The sequence below is a fragment of the Populus trichocarpa genome, chromosome 6 (genome assembly GCF_000002775.5).
Source record: "Populus trichocarpa isolate Nisqually-1 chromosome 6, P.trichocarpa_v4.1, whole genome shotgun sequence".
Classification (NCBI taxonomy): domain Eukaryota; kingdom Viridiplantae; phylum Streptophyta; class Magnoliopsida; order Malpighiales; family Salicaceae; genus Populus; species Populus trichocarpa.
The window spans coordinates 16,691,504-16,709,564 of NC_037290.2; the positions used below are offsets into that span (position 1 = coordinate 16,691,504).

The 18,061-nt window shown below is 33.7% G+C and overlaps 2 protein-coding genes across 2 annotated transcripts; one reads left to right on the forward strand and one right to left on the reverse strand.

The window, feature by feature from the left end:
* Window positions 1-3,569: 3,569 nt before the first annotated feature.
* Window positions 3,570-4,506, forward strand: LOC18100492 (uncharacterized). The gene has a single exon (XM_006381735.3). The coding sequence runs from the start codon at window positions 3,687-3,689 to the stop codon at window positions 4,329-4,331; it is 645 nt and encodes a 214-aa protein (XP_006381797.2). The 5' UTR covers window positions 3,570-3,686; the 3' UTR covers window positions 4,332-4,506.
* A 2,483-nt stretch (window positions 4,507-6,989) lies between these two features.
* Window positions 6,990-8,054, reverse strand: LOC112327849 (uncharacterized). The gene has a single exon (XM_024602726.2). The coding sequence runs from the start codon at window positions 7,638-7,640 to the stop codon at window positions 7,083-7,085; it is 558 nt and encodes a 185-aa protein (XP_024458494.2). The 5' UTR covers window positions 7,641-8,054; the 3' UTR covers window positions 6,990-7,082.
* Window positions 8,055-18,061: the final 10,007 nt, after the last annotated feature.

The following is an 18,061-nucleotide window of genomic DNA, read 5'->3' on the forward strand; positions in this document are numbered from 1 at the left end:
ATCTTTTTTTTTAGCAGTTTTGGTTAATCAAGTTGGCATCTTTAAACAATTGAATGTGAAGTTACAGACCTCTATATCGAGCAAGGTTGGATTCAAACAAAAGGTGTGCACCCCCTCTACCACCTTCAAGTTGTAGTCAATGATGATGACATCGAAGTTTCTCCAACGAGACTTCAAAACTAGTCAACTCAGTTAGTCGTGACTATGATACTCATTATGCAAAAACCACCTATTTTTTATGTGTTCACACTTGAAAGCATTTCTAAGGGTTCTTATCGAAGGCTTAAAACCTATCTCTCAAGATTAAAAGGCCTAAAAAACCTCACATTGGCCTCCAAGTTTTGTAAAAACCATATTTGAGAGCAAAACTACCCAAGGAGAAAGCTTTCAGCTATTGAAATTTGTTCAAAACCCTCCCATTTCTATCAGAGGGTCAAGCATTGATTAATCATATATTGAATCCATCAAAAAACTTACCAAAAACCTATAAATACCTTGGAAAATCAGAACCAAAAAGGGGAGAAAAAAGAAGAAAAGAGGGCAGGAAAATCTTGATAAGAAAGCTAAGTATGAAGGTCCAAGAGTCTAACACAAAAATTTTTAAGCTTTGAAAGGGTAGTAATTTGTTAGTGGAAAAAACTTTCCAAATAAAAGTAAAGAGGGAGTAAATATTCTAGGTATATTTTTTAATCCAAAAGTAGAGTCCATGTGGCCTCCTTGAGGTGTTTATGATTCGTTTTTGGTTTATGTTTTTGTTTATGGGCATGAAAATGAGGTTTGGAATACTTAACAAGTAATGTTGTGTTAACCTCTTTTGTTGCTATGATACTTTGATCTAGTTTTCTAAAGTTCATTTTGATGTTCTTGATGTTTTAGAAGCTTTCTAGTTTAGTTAATTTTGATAAAATAGTTTTATTTTAGTTTTGATGGCTTAAAAAATGCATGTTGAAGCAAGAATATTTATCCCGAGTTTGCTAAGTTTGTGCATGACAAAAATAGGTTTGCATGACCAAAATAGGTTTAGAAAACCAATTTTGAATCCAAATTGCATGAGCATGTAGGTTGTTTTAAGTTGGCAGTTTTTGGATTTGAAATCTTTTGCATGATTTTGATGTTTTGATGTTATTTATTATTGTTTTTTTATTCAAATACTTTTGTTTATGGTAGTGTGAATTTTTTTGAATGAATAAAGTATATTTTAGATGTCAAGAATGTCACTTCTAGCTAGGGCTTGACAATGTGCTGGGTTTTTGGGCAATGTTCTTCGTGTTCTTAGGAAGAACATTGCCTTAACTCTATGATTTGGATCAATTTTGGTGTATTTCTTTGCACTAGACACTTGGAATTGATTAGTCACTAATCTAGGGTTAATTTGCATCAATAACTGTTTTTTATGAGTTTTATTCTTAAGGTTTTTGTTTTGAACTGAAACCTCCTTTGACCAAATTGTGATGTCTAATTGATAATCAAAATGAATGGATGTCAGATTATTGATCCTTGTATGAGTTCCAATATGTATGTGTCCTTGGTTTGTTAATATCTGGTCTGGTTTGAGAGTCATGTTGTCGGGTTTGAGTTGAATGTTCTTTATCTGTTCTTCGTGTTCTTCTCAAGAACATTGTCTTAGTTATGTGATTTTGACTTATTTTGTTTCAGCATATGCATCTTTGCATGATATTATTAGCCAATAATCTAGGGTTATTTTGCATAGATAACATTTATTTCAACATTTTAATCTTAAGGTCTTCGTTTCGGACCGAAACCTTTTATGTCCAAATTGTGAAGATTTAACTATAATTGAAGTGAATGAACCTCTAATTCTTGATCCTTAAATGATTTTCAACTTTTATATGCCTTTTATTTGATGAAATTTAGTTCGGATTCGAATTCGTGTTGCTGGAATTAGTTTGAGTGTTCTTTGGTGTTCTTTGTTTTTTTTTTTTTTTTGATAGAGTTTTTGTGTTTTTTTTTTTAACATTAGTAGCAAGGCATCTATTTAATATGAGTAATATAATAGTTTGATGTAATGAAACTCAATTTTCTTATTTTTGAATTTTTATTAAAAGGAAAAGATATTTTTTTATTAATTTTTGTTTGCTTTGTTATTTTTGTTTATATTTTCAAATCTTTTAGCTATATGTGTATTTATTTACCACAATAGAATTTATTTTATTTTGAAAAAAGTATTTATTTTTATTTCATAAAAATTATTGATTTATTGATGAAACAAACTTGATTCAATTTGAGTATTTTTTATAGGCATGATTTTTCAATTTAGTTTTTCATAAAATTTTTGATTTTATGTTTTTGAGATTTTGTAATTTTTACATAAAACTTATTTCTTTCCTACTGTTTTTCTTTGGATTTTGAAAATAAAATAAAAACTCATCTAGAAAAATAAAAAAATCCAGCATATATAAATAAAAAATGAACAATTTCTTAATCTTTTCTTTGTTTTTGTTTTTGAAATAAATTTAAGAAATTCAAATTTATTTTCTGTTTCTTTCTTTTTGTATTCATTTTTGCTAGTTAGCCTCTCTAGCTTCATTTCAATAGTAAAATCCGAATATTATATATATAAAAAGAAGAAGATAAAAATAGAGAGATTCAACCTGGACATAATTAACTCAATTTTTATGGGTGCTCATGACTGCCAGCAAAATGTTGAAAAATCTTTCACATTTCAAAACTTAATCTAATATTTAATGCAAGCACGTTGAATTTTTTTTTCTTTTCTTTTCTTTTGGTTTGTTTTTCATTTCACTCACATCCAATGAACAATTATTCAACCCAACTTAAATATATGAACATTCTTATTTAATCTACCAAATCCATTATTGAGACAGGACGTATATGTGCAATCAATCCAATGATGAGTTTTTCCTCGAGGCCGGTGAGAAAAAACTATGAAAACCTAGAAGTTTGCAGAACCAGTAACACATACATGCATTGTCAGAAGATGAATTTTCTCTTTAAAATTCACAAGTAGCATGAAGAATACAGTTTTTTTCTAAGATTTGGTAAACAATCTCATTGATATAATAATCTCCACTTGCTTTGGCAAAATCACAAGTCAAGGAAGGAGGGCAACACCTCAAAAGTCAACTGAATATATGATTTGTAGATTCAGTGAATCAATCCTTAAGGCATCTCTAAAACGGAGACTTTTGCTCTAACATCATACTTGCTTGGCACTTTCATATGCTGCCATGACCTTTTTTTGCCCCAGATGGCCCAGGAGGTAAAATATATAGCAAGAAAAGTTAGGCCATGGCTTAAGGGTTTGGTTATTGGCATATGCAGCAGAAACCGCCCAACAAAACCATAACCTTAATTAACGTAACCTTAAGAACAAAGGTTTTTTTTTTGTTTTTTTTCCTAAAAGGACTCCAGTCACTCAAAAGAGAAGTAACCAATTCAAAGCGAGAAAGTAAATAATAATAATAATAATCCGCAGTTGTTAGCTTGTCAATCATCAAAAAGCAGGATCATGCACCCTAAGACTCCATCATTTACCTAAGAAACCGGAGAATCTAACCCTCTATATAAGTACAACTTAATGATGAACTTGTATCCCTCAACAGCAAAAACATTTCCACCATTGCATCATTTTGTTGTTTCACAAAAGGAACACAAATTAGCTCCTAAATTATTTAGATTATTTGCATATCTTCCAAGTATTTGCTATGGATTTTGTGCATGGAAGTACTGTTACTCATGAGAAGAAAACTTCGGTTCTTCAAGGAGATAATTTCTTCTTCAATAGAGTTATTTCAAGAAACTCTTCTGTGGGTTGCTCTTCGCGTATACTTTACTACCGGAGTGCAGAAGGGGTTCCATTTAAATGGGAAATGCAGCCAGGGACACCCAAAGATCCCCCTAAAGAAGAAAGTATTCCACCCATTAGGCCCCCACCTGCTCTGCTTGGCATAGGGCTGCCAAAGCCGTGCATTGATATTAAAGGGCCTAAGACTTCGATGCGGTCAAGGTTCAGGTTCTGGTTCTGGAAACAAATCAAGAAAAATAAAAGAAACGAAAAACCCCAACGAGGGTCTCAGGGGAATGATATTATAAATGCTAATGACGAGTCTGATAAGTTTGAAATGTTTGAGTTTTATAGCTCCGATGGTGATTTCAATTCGTTTTCTCCACGGAATTCGAGCCCTTCGTCTTCGTCTTCGTCTTCATTGTATTTCTCTAATGGTCATTCAAGGAAGTTGTCAAGAATATTTGAGAGTGCTTCAGCTAGGGATTCAATGCAAAAGCCTCATGGTTGCATTCCTTGGAATTTCACTGCAGTTCTTATTAGTGGTGCAAAGCGAAATCGTTGACAATTTGCCTTGAGATCATATGCTATCTGTCCTAATCATGTTTTAGGCTCATTAGTTTTTTGAAACTTTGTGCTGCTACATAGTTTGTTTGTGTGTATATTATCAACATAATATGTATTGTATTTATAACAATTTTCAGCATCAAATGATATGCTGACAATGACATTGGCTTCAATTAACATGGCTTTTCAATAAGTACAAGGGAGATTGAGCCATTGTAAATGATTAAATGGAGCCTTGAGCCATTGTTCAAACGACCTTTAGACTCTAGACGGCTCTGCCTGTACATTCCAGGTACAAGGGGGATTTGGATTTGAGGGCAGGTTCTCTAATAACCTCTTATTTATGCAGTTAATTTGTTGTGCTGCAATCAGTGTAAGATCAGATCTTGGGAGAGAAAGAAGGGAAAAGAGAAATGACTTGAGTATCATAAATTGCTAATATGTAATAGAATTCTGTCTTCTATTTGATGTCTTGTTAGCTTTGTTGGTGGATAATATCTAGACATGGCATTGAATTAATTATTATTTTTGAAAATCTAAGATGGAAAGTCTCAAAAAGGTTTATACCAGGACATGCTCATGTGATTTTTTTTTTGAAAAATTCATTTCATTTCACCTCAAATACAGGAGTTCGATTATAATTCTTTCCTGGATTAATTTAAATTTTGAATGAGGTTTATCATCAAGATATACGTTAGAGATAAAAGGAAAAAAAAATAGCAAGAGAAGTACTTTAGATAATGAAGAATCATCTCTCAAGAAAAAGAAAAAAAACAAAGAGAAAAAGGTAAATATTAAGAGCATCTCCAACCAGAAAGGCAAATGAAAAACATATCCTTTTAACTTTTGTTTTTTTATTTTACTATTCCAACACAGTAGGTAAAAGAGAAGCCAAAATGACTATTCAATTTGGGAAGAGCTACAAGAATCAATTATTCTCTGGTTAATTAATAACATCGGTTGTGTTAATTAGGTGAAATTAAAAGATATGTTTATTTAAAAGCTTTTTATATTTTCTCTTTAATATCTCTTGATTTTGTAGATCTTTTGTTGTTAATTTTATATTTGTGCATTTTATGTTTTTGATATGGGTTAAGGAAAACAATTTTTTATTTATGTTGTTATCTTTGACAAAATTAAGATGAAGTAATAATGGTAGCTGATATTAATAAAAATATAGAGTGACATATTTAAAATTTATTTTTGATTGTCTGTTTTAATTTGAGGTTAATTATATTTTGTCTTGTTGAAAATACAATTAAACCAGTATATCAATTCTCTCTTAGTTCCAAAAAATAGTCAAATTGTAATGTTAGAACAAGTAGGATGCAATGCTTGTTATTAATTCACATGTATGTAAACTACAAAATTGCTAGACATTGAATGTGCGCTTCTTTTACACTCTTCTATAAGGTTTTAACTTGAGGTTTTTTTTTTTTTTAATGTAGATGGATTCAAATTTTCCAAGCTCTTTCACCAACTTTCTTATGAGTGAGTCAGAAGATATTCTCTCTCAACCAAGTGATTCTAATCAATTAATTGATGACTTAACATACTTGAATTTAAATGTCTATACAATAAAAAAATCACAAAGAAGTAAAAACTTCTCACCAGAGAAAGATTGTTTACTTGTCTCTGCATGGCTAAATACAAGCAAAGATCCAATTACAGGAGTTGAACAACAAACAAAACAGTTCTGGGCTCGAGTACATGCTTACTTTGTAGAGAATGGAGGAAACTTGAATAATCGTTCCCAAATAAGCATCTCAAATAGATGGCAAGAAATAAATAGAGAAGTCGGTAAATTTGTTGGATTTGTTACTCAAATTGAAAATTGTCAGCAAAGTGGAATGACCGAAGAATCAAGGGTAATTTTATTCGTTTTCATGTTAAATTGTTTAACATATATTTTAACATTATTTAATTTCTATAATTTTTTACTTACCAGATTAATGATGCTCGACAAATGTATGCTTCTTGCGTTGACAAATGATTTCAACTAGAACATTGTTGGGTTATCTTAAGAAAAGAACCCAAATGACAATTTGAGAGTGCAAGTCAACATCAAAGGTCAAACAAGAAACAAAAAAGTCATGTCAATGCAAGTTCGACTTCATCAGCTCCATCTACCCCTGATTCTGTTAGTTTAGGAGAAGACCGTGAACCGTTGATTTATCAAGATAGACCAATTGGTTAGAAGGCTGCAAAGGAACGACTTAAACGTAAACAAGGAAAAGATAAAGTTGGGGAGACAACTGTAACAAATCTCTTACAATAATTCAGGGATACTCTAGTTGAAATTGAGATCAGAAGAAACAAGATAGAAAAATTATGTTAGAGCAACAAACTGTAATAATTCAACGAAGTCAAGAGAAACAAGAATTGGACAGGATTGAGAAAGAAGAACAAATTATGAAAATGAATATTTCTAATTTGGATCCAATTTCTGCAGCGTATTTTCAAAATAGAAAGTTAGAAATTATGCAAAAGAGGGGTTTTAATTTTTAATTGACTAGATTTATTTATTGTTTAATGTAATGTATTTTTAATTAAATATTTAGAAATTTATTGGTTATTTTAAATATATTGTTATAAAAGTGGTATCAATTCATAATACTTTTTTGAAGTTCTTCTAACACTTAACAACAATAAGTAGGATTAATTAACTTAAAAGATAACAACTATAATGAAAAAAAAACATAAAAAACTTGGAAATTATGATGACATAAGAAGTTCAAAGCTAATGATTCTACTCGTTACCATATTGTTCCCATAAATGTTCAACCAAATCTTCTTGTAGTTGAGAGCTAGTTGCTCTATCCCTGATTCGATTATGAGTTTGAAGAAAATCATGTAGTTCTGGTATTTCACCATGTGACAATGATATAAAGGAATTGACTTCACGTTCATGGTCAAATCCAAGGTTCATTGCTCCTTCATCCTCAATAATCATATTATGCATTATTATGCAAACTTTCATAATATTTGCAAGCGTTTCTTCATCCCAGTATCGAACAGGTCCACGTACAATTGCAAAACGAGATTGGAGCACCCCAAATGCCCGCTCTACATCCTTTCTTGCAGACTCTTGCTTACTTGCAAAATATTTTCTCTTTGCTCCTAATAGCCTTGGGATTGTCTTAACAAAAGTTGACCAATTAGGATAAATCCCATCTGCTAAATAGTATCTCATTGTATATTCATGCCCATTAATTGTATAATTGACAGGAGCAGTACGACCTTCAGCAAGTGCAGCGAAGATAGGTGACCGATTAAGAACATTAATATCATTTAATGATCCATGCATTCCAAAAAAGGCATGTCATATCCAAAGATCTTGTGAAGCCACCGCCTCTAGAATTATAGTTGGTTCACGACAATGACCAATATACATCCCATGCCATGCAATTGGGCATTTCTCCCATTTCCAATGCATACAATCAATGCTCCCTAACATCCCTGGAAATCCACGCTACTCTTCAATTGATAATAATCGACAAATATCGGCCTCGTTTGGTGCCCTTAGATACCAATCACCAAAAACTTCTACGATTGCTTTGACGAAAGCTCTAAGACTTTCTATCGCAGTGCTTTCTCCAATCTGAAGATATTCATCAGTAAGATCTGCAGGAATACCATATGCAAGTATTCTGTGAGCTGCAGTTACCTTTTGAAGACAAGATAAACCAAGAACACCAAGAGCATCTGTCCTTTGTTTGAAATATAGATTATGAGCTTCCACTGCTTTTGCGATCCGAAGAAAAAGACGACGACTCATCCTAAATCTTCTTCGAAATTGAGTTTCAGTGAATTTAGGATTTTCAGCAAAATAATCATTATATAACCTTAACTCACCTTCCTTTCTATTACGATTGACAATATTATGGCCAAGAATAAAGCCACGATACCCTGTTCTCCGCCCTTGATTATTCGATTCTTCTTCAGCAACCACAACAGCAGCAACTTGAAAAGCGAACACAGGAGTGTCATCATCAAAATCAAAAGCATCATAAAAATTAAAATTAGAATGATTCATGATGAATTTTAATGAAATATATTTTTGATTGGAGAGAAAACAATGGAATCATGAGAAAAAAGTTAAGGTATATGAGAATATTTATAGATGGATTATTTTTTCAAATTTTGAAATCTTAGAATGTTGGGGGTCTTTTTTTCAAAATTTGAAATTTTAAAATTTAAAATGTTGGCGGTCATTTTTTTAAAATTTTAAATTTTAAAATTTAAAATGGTGGCGGTCATTTTTTCAAAGCATGAATTTTTTTTTTAAAAAAAATTGAAAATCAAAATTGAAAATATTGACGGTTTTTTTTCAAAGTTTGAATTTGAATTTACTTTTAAAAAATTAAATTTTTAACAGTAACATATAAAATTAAAAATAAAAAATATTCATATAAATAAATTTTAAGTTTAATTTTAAATTATATCTTTTAACTTTCATATTATTTCATTAAATTTTATATTATTTTTATAAATTACTCATATTAATTATATAATTAATAACATCATAATTATATTATATATAAAATATCTAAATTAGTTATATAATTATATAAAAATGAATTTAAAATGAAATATATTAAAATATAAATGGCTTTTCTAAATAACTTTTTACCATTGGAATGCACACAATCAAAAAAGCTATATTTATACTATTCAAAAAGCCATTTTATCAATTAAGCTCCTCAATTTAGTTTTTTGCATTGGAGATGCTCTAATGAGAATCGTTGAAGATATTGTTCACTGTATATTGCAAAAACATTGAATAAGAACACGTTAAATTACTCAACATTAAATTTCCTCATTAGGAAGACAATATTTTTGTTGATTAATTTTAGAGAAAAAGATTAGATTTGTGTAATTATTTTCATGTATCCAAGTTGATATGTTATGATTTAGTTTCCATATATAGGCGGATGTGGTCGTTCAATAAACTATGCTTAGTGACAGAATCCAATTGCGGATTTGCAGTGCATCTACATATTAGAAGCCAACTCTGAGGCATCTGATATATGACCCTGTCATTAGACCAAAAAGAAGAAGAAGAAAAAATGGCTTTAGAAGACGAGAGAATTGTGACTCTATATCAAGTTGATCCTGGCTTCTACAAGAAAATCCTCTCTAGGAATTCCTCTCTGAGCAGTTCCAAGTGCATTTCTGATTACTATAGCCCTGGAGAGGTCCCTTTCATCTGGGAAAAGCAGCCTGGGAAGCCTAGGGAAGCACCTAAAATTGAGAAAGTGCGACCAATTAGGCTCCCACCGGCTGCTCATGGCTTCAACATGCCGAAGCCACGCTTTCACCATTCCAGTCCTATGGCTTACTTTTCAAAGTGCATCGAGAAATTGAAGATGATCAAGAACATGCAACTTAGGTTTCCACCAGCTGTTCCAAGCTTGAGGATGCAGAAACCTAAAATTCCTCACCTGGAGGTTAAAGTTAAAATTTTGAAGAGCTTGGAGAAAGTAAAGAAAATCAAGAATATTCATATTAGAAAGAAAATCAAGAGAATTCATCTTAGTAAGAAATCGAAAGCAAAACCTGTGGAGACTAATGACTATGGTAGTTGCACAGACGAAAGTGATAGTTTCAGGTCCTGCATCATTGATGGTGATTTTACACCATCACGTTCAAATTCTGATGTAAGCGGTTCGTCATGGTCACCATCATTTTCATCTGATCGTGTCAAGAAATGGCCTAAAAAATTGGGATTCTGTAGTCTATCCAAGAAACTTAGGAAAAGGAGAATCAAGAAGTGATCGTCTGGATAATTCCTTGGCTACCATTGTTGCTATATACATTCATGAGTGTAAGCTCCATTTTTTGCATGTAATTCAATGTCAAGGTCACCCAATATTATTTGTCGCGTTTCTTGCTATTCCACCATTACAGTAGAATACTTTTTTTTTATATATTGATTTAATTTCTTATACACTAAACGAAAGAGGAAAGATATAAGATTAGTTTCTCGTATTTGAAAACAAAGAAGAAAAATATTTCAATCTTTGATAAGGTCCAATCAAAAGCTAAATTCCCACAACAAAATAACACAATTATTCTCTTCAGGTGAGAACGTACCACAAGATAAAATTTAGGATAGAAATTATGTATCTTTCATTTCTTTCCAACGCTTATTAATAACCTCACTCCAACCACTATTTCGGATATACAGCTGAAATCTAAGGTTTCATTACAACGGTTACATTATTCAATTTACTGCAAAATAGAACAGAATAGAAACTGAATGGAAACTAAATGGAAACTGATGCCTAACATTACCCCATAACTAGTTGACGTGGTAAAGCCCTCACGTCCTTAGCTGCTACAAACAAGCCTTCGTGGATCAGGTTTGTCCTAGTCTTACGCTTGCACTTCACTGCACTTCACTATACTCTGCACTTCACTTACGCTTGCACTTCACTATACTTGGGATTCGGCTTTGTTGCTCTCTCAGATCTTCGTGGCTTATCAATACCCCCCCAGAAAGTGGAACCTTGTCCTCAAGGTTCAAGTGTGGAAACTGATGACACAGTGATTCAGTCACTTCGCAGGTAGCCTCCTTTGATGGTAAGTGCTTCCATTTCACTAGACTTTCTGCAAGAAACTTACCACCTTGCTTCACCCAACGATGATCAAGGATAGCCTCAGGTTCCAAGACAACCTCACCCTTATCCGAAACAGGCGGAAGATTTGTATGTGTGTCGGTTGCATCTCCCACATAAATCTTCAATAATGAAACATGAAAGATAGGATGGATACGTACACCCTCAGGTAACTGGAGTTTATAAGCCACGTTGCCCACCTTTTGTAGAATTGGATAAGGGCCAAATAACCGGCTGGCTAATTTCTGGTGTACCCTTTTGAATGCAGAGCTTTGGCGATAAGGCTATAGCCTGAGGAAAACCATGTCACCTTCTTGAAAGGACACATCCCTCCGCTTCTTGTCAGCAGTCTGTTTCATGCAATTGGTTGCAGTGGCCAAGTGGTTTTTTGAGCTGTAGCAGCAGCTCATCACGGTGTAGAAGAGTTTGTTCCACTTCTACTGGTGTTGAGCTATAAAAATATTCTGGAAGAGATGGGGGTGGTAGACCATAAAGTGCCTGGTATGGTGTCATGCCAGTGGATGCATGGAAAGTAGTATTGTGCGAAAACTCTGCCCATGGCAAGAAAGAATGCCATTTACGGGGTCATTGATGGACAAAGCTTCTTAAATACTGTTCCAGACAGCGATTGACTACCTCTGATTGGCCATCTGATTGTGGGTGGTATGCTGAACTCATTTTCAGCTTGGTGCCAGACATTGTAAAAAATTCCTGCCAAAACTTGCTGATAAAGATGGGATCACGGTCACTGATAATAGACTTAGGCATTCCATGCAATATGACCACGCCTTCAACAAATTTGTCCGCCACCGCTTTAGCCGTGAAAGGATGAGATAATGACATAAAATGAGCATATTTACTCAATTTATCCACCACCACAAATATTGTATACCCTGTGAAATTGGCAGGCCTGCAATAAAATTAATAGTAATATCATCCCATACCTGACATGGAATAGATAAAGGTTGGAGTTGTCCTATTGGTGGCAATGTTTCTGATTTAGTCCTTTGGTATATGTCACAGCGCTTCACGTAGTCTTGAACAGATTTGTGCATTGAAGGCCAATAGAACTGTGTAGCCACTTTCTTAAAAGTGTGTAAGACTCCAAAGTGACCCCCTATTTTTGTATCATGGGCTTCATATATCAACTTGTTAAGTATTAGATTGGAAGGAACCATAATTCTGCCCTTGAAAAAAATTAATCCATTTCGTTGAGTAAAGGGCCCTTCCGGTTGAGTTTGAGCCAAACTGTTAACAGCAGCCATATATTCATCTCATGTGGCAGCTTGTTTAATTTCCTCCCAAATAATATCAAGCTGTGGCATGAATAAGTGATCGAGAGTGGAACTGTCAGGTCGCCGAGAGAGTGCATCCGCAGCAGAATTTTCATGACCTGGCCGGTATTGAATCTCATAGTCATACCCCAATAATTTAGCAACCTATTTCTGTTGTTCTGGCGTAGTAATTCTTTTTTCCAGTAGATATTTGAGACTTCGTTGATCGGTTTGAATAATAAATCATCTCCCCAGCAAGTAAGGACGCCACATGCGTATGGCTTCCACAATAGCAAGCATTTCCTTCGCATATGTAGACCACGATTTTTTTGAAACACCAAGAGCTCGACTCATAAAAGCAATAGGTTTGCCTTGTTGTTGCAGAATTGCCCCAATTCCATCACCTGAAGCATCGGTTTCCACGGTGAAAGTTTCATTAAAATTTGGCATGGCTAAGATAGACGTTGTGGTCATGGCCTTTTTAAGTGTATGAAATGCATCCTCTGCGTCTTCATTCTAGCCAAATTGCCCTTTTTTGAGAAGGTTTGTGAGAGCCCGAGCAATTAGACTATAATTCTGAACAAACTTGCGGTAATAACCTGTCAACCCAAAAATCCATGGAGCTCAAAAATATTAGAAGGTCGTGGCCACGCCACCATGGCATCAATTGTTTTGCTATCGACCTTCACCCCTTGATGAGAGACAATATGGCCCAAATATTCCATCTCTTGCTTACCAAATGCACATTTACTAACCTTGAGAAAGAACTGTTGTTGCTTCAAAATTTCCAAGGTTTGAGTGACATGATGTAAATGCATTTTCCAAGTAGGGCTATAGATCAAGATGTCATCAAAAAATACTAATATGAACTTTCATAAATACAGCTGAAAAATAGCATTCATAATAGCTTGGAATGTAGATGGTGCATTACTCAAGCCAAATGGCATAACTAGATATTCATAATGACCGTTGTGTGTACGAAAAGTAGTCTTATGAATATCTGAAGGGCGCACTCATACCTGATGGTACCCAGCTCTTAGATCTAATTTGGTGAAGTATGCGGCCCCATGCAGTTCATCCAACATATCTTCCACTATAGGAATTGGAAATCGGTCTTTGATAGTAACTGCATTAAGAGATCGATAGTCGGTGCAAAAACGCCAACTACCATCTTTTTTCTTCACTAGCAACACAGGGGATGAGAAGGGACTGGTGCACTCTAGAATTCAGCATTTCTTGGACTTGTTTTTCGATTTCTGCCTTCTAGAAATAAGCATATCGATAGGGTCGAACGTTGACTGGCTCAATTCCTTCATTGAGGGGGATGTTGTGGTCGATTTCATGCTTGAGTGGTAGTTGCGTAGGTTCTTTGAAGATCTCAGTATATTTATCTAAGATCTGGCGCATACTTGGTGATTGACTCTCTTCTAGTTCATGCATGGTTGATTGTGGACAGATTACAAATAACAAATGGCCTTGGCGAAATTCTTTTGAAATCTCTTTCAGTGAAGCGGCTTAAATAGGCTGGTTACAAAAACCTTGCAGTTGTCAGGCCAAGTTCTCCCAATAGAAGTTCATGGTGAGATTTCGCCAATTACATATCACAAACCCTAACATTTCCAACCATTGGACACCCAAAACAACATCTAAACTTGCCAGAGGAAGTGAATAAAGGGTAAGTGAAAAAGGAATTCCCTGAAGAAGAACCTGTTCTTTTTTGAACTTTCCTTGACACTGTAGCCTTGCCCCATTAGCAACCCAAATTGTAAATGCCTCTGTTGGTATTACTGGTAGCCGCAGCAGATCAGCCATGTGAGTACTCATAAAATTATGGGTGGACCCACTGTCAATTAGCACCACTACTTCAAATAAACCCACTTTGGCATCTACACGCATGGTTTTAGGTGCAGACCATCCTGTTAAAGCACGCAGAGTAATCTCAGGTTCAACATTTTCCCTTATCACCTCTTTTACATCAGCTTCTTCAATAAATTCTTCATATGTGATTTCATTGAATCCGGTTGGGCCCTCCAGAAGCAAGAGATGCATTCATTGACATTTATGGCCAGTGGTGAACCTCTCATTGCAATTAAAGCGTAGTCCTTGGGCTCTACGTTTCTACATCTCTTCCCATGATAATCTCCAAAAGGATGCATTTGGTGTTGCCCGTGTTGTTGTTGGTAGCACCAATTGTGTTCGATTGACTTGAGTTGGCCGCAAGAACTGACGATGTCTTTTCATCTGTTCAACCTTCATGCGAGTTAAGCTAATTGCTTCCTTCAGTGATTGTGGCTTGAACATACGAATTCCTTCTGCAATCTCTGGCTTAAGTCCTCCCATAAAAGTCCCAACTAAAGCCTTTTGGGTCCATCCACGAACTCGGTTTCCCAACTTCTCGAACTCACTCTAATAATCACATAAGGATCCTACTTGTTTTATACGTGATAAAGCTTCATCAAAACCTTCACAATCTGTAGGTCCAAATCTAGCCCATAATTCATCTTTAAAAGTCTCTCATGTCATCATTTGCCCTTCCTCTCTGTATGTCCGACGAGCCCATTACCACCACCGATTTGCTTCTCATTTCAGATGGAAAGAAGCCAGTGACACCTTTTGGTTGGCTGGAGTATTTTGAAATTCAAAGAACTGGTCAACTCGATTAAACCATTCTGTTGGGTCCTGTCCAGAATATCATGGAAATTCTAGCTTGGCCATTTTAGAAGAAAAGACTTGTCTGTTCCCTTCATTCTCCTCGTGAATTGTACGAGAGTTGCCTTCTCGGTTTGTGTTGCCATGGCTTGATTCTCCTTTGCTTGATAACAAAGCCTCTGAAAGTTTATTGATAGTTTCTTCTAGTTGACGCATTTTACCAGACATGCTCATCTCCATTATATGTACTCCCTCTTGCACTCCACCTAGCCCAGCCTCCAACATTTCAATCTGTTCTTTGTTAGTCGCCATTAAACCAGGCTCTGATACCAATTGATAAGGTCCCAGTCAAAAGCCAAATTCCCACAACAAAATAACACAATTATTCTCTTCAGGTAAGAACGTACCACAAGATAAAATTTAGGATAAAAATTATATATCTTTCATTTCTTTCCAGCGTTTATTAATAACCTCACTTCAACCACTATTTCGAATATACAGCCGAAATCAAAAGTTCCATTACAACGGTTACATTATTCAATTTACTACAAAATAGAACATAATATTAACTAATGCCTAACACTACCCCATAACTAGTTGACATGGTAAAGCCCTCACGTCCTTAGCTGCCACAAACAAGCCTTCGTGGATCATGTTTGTCTTGGTCTTACGCTTGCACTTCATTACACTTCACTATACTATGCACTTCACTATACTTGGGATTCGGCTTTGTTGCTCTCTCAGATCTTCGTGGCTTATCAATCTTATACACTGAAAATGCGAAACAATACAAATGGAGTAAAAAAAAATTGGATTCAAAATTTAGACTCACTAATTTAAAACAATTAGTGATGGGAGTAGTATCTTTGGAAACCATAATCCAACAACAAATTAGAAATCTTGCTTGTATACATTGTTTGAACAATTACTTAACTTCTAAAAGAAGAGATATATATACATATAGAGATTTTGTGACTAAAAACAAAAAATTCCAAAGAGTGAAAGTGCCCTCACCAAATGATTTTCCCAACTTAATGCCCCATCTAATTCATTGGTTAATTATAATCTAGATGTTATCCAAGAGTTCAAACTAAAACTTTAACCATATTATACTAGATTATAGTAGAACACGATAATATTAATCAGATTCGAGAGAATCAAGTGAAAAAATCATTTGTTATGCTGGAAAAGATTTCCTTATTGCATATTGTTGGGTTGAATAATTGCTTAGACATATCTATATATGTATACAAGCAGCGAAAACGATAAATTTAAAATTTTTCAGGAGTCCTAAAGATCCTGTTGAACATATCTATGTTTATTTAGGATTTATACGAAGATTGCCTGAATATCAAATGTTCTTTTCAGCTTTGAATAATTGCTTTAAGTGTGGGTTGTCGTAAACCACAAGTCTTTCAAGTATCCAACCTCTAACGGTAATCCATACAAACTACCAGTGAGAAACTCCTAAAACCTTTTAGGAGAGAGTGATTATTATACCTGAAGATCAAAGATTTCTTTTGTGTTTAGGTGTTTATGTATTGTATTGTCTTCTTTATAGAAAATAAGAGGAATAATATTTTATTTGTAGGAAAACCTAAAAACCATATAAATGATAAAATATCAATTTGCTCCATTAAAATCACATATATTATTTTAGGATAATTTTAAAAATTTATTCAATAAAGTCCTTACTTAATTGTTTCTAGGTTTATAATTGTAATCCCATATAATAATTACATTTTAGTCATTAATTTGTAAAACTTATTTACTATCAAGTCAAACTTAATTAATCATCCCATTTTAATTTCTAACCAATGGTTGTTATATGTGTGACCCATTAGGTTTTATAATAAGTTAATCTAAATATAAATCACAATTCTAAATAAAAGAGGATTAAATAAACTAAATAATTTAATTTATCATCAATTCAACAATTGGTTGATTTATATTTGAAAATCAAGTACAATGTATAACAATCCATCATGATTCCTCAAATATTAGAAAAGTCATAAGTGGTTTGACTTAATATTTCAGTGACCAGTTTCTCATTGTAATTATTATTCCTTCATCATAAATATTTTGATTTATACATTATAGCATGAAGTATGTCTGCTTTGTTAAATTATTTTTTGTCTCAACAATATAGTCATTGATTATTTGAATAAGACTTAAACTCTTTTCAAATATCATTTCTCTTTTCAAATTTCATTCTACATTGACCAAGGATTTCACAATCAATACTATTTGAGAACAGATAAAATATTTTTTCTAATTCACCTAGGGTGATAAATCCTCTCTTGTTTACTTAAATACATTCTTACAGTTTATGTTATACCTAATATTTTCTCATTTGTTACCTTTGATTAGGACAACATGTGGTCAGAATCAAAACATAACACTCTATATATAAGATAACCTAGTGATCTCAAGTCTAAGGATCACTTACACAACTATCACATGAGACTTTCTATAGATATAGGTGATCTCTTTATATGGAATTCTCTTGCGAGTAGTTCTGTGTATATGTCATTTGACAAAGACCTTCATATTAGTTTCAAATATTCTTCATACCTCAGTTTATAAAAGCAATTGTTTTTTTTTCCATAAAGGAAGGAACATAATATGCAGTGGTCTCAACAACTCTAATTAATATTCATTATTAATAGAACATTGATGAAGAATATTTAGGAACAATGCTTTGATACAATAGAAATCTCATAATTATAACTTAATAATTTCTCTTGCAAAGCATTTTCGTTCCATAAACTTTATCATTACTCTAGATTCATTAACTAAACATTAGATTCATTAATCAAATATAATTGAATATTAAACATAAAAAAAATCTTTATTAATAATATTAAATAAGTTTTACATGAATAAAATTAGTGCTACGTGTAACTAAGGGCGGAGCAAGAAAAAAAAATTAAAGGGGGCCAAATTAAAAGAATTATTTTAAAACGGTTAAAATTTCAATTATTTTATACAAGGGAGGGGCTGGGAAAAATTTCCTTGCTGGGGCCAGGGTCCCTGCCAGCCCCCCTACCTCTATCACTGCATGTAACCAACTGATTGACTATAGGGCATATTCATTAACAATCTTCCAATTGCACTATGCACCATAAAAGGTGATGGTGGAATCCTCACCACCGAAGTAGTATTTTCCGAAGCAATATTGGTTG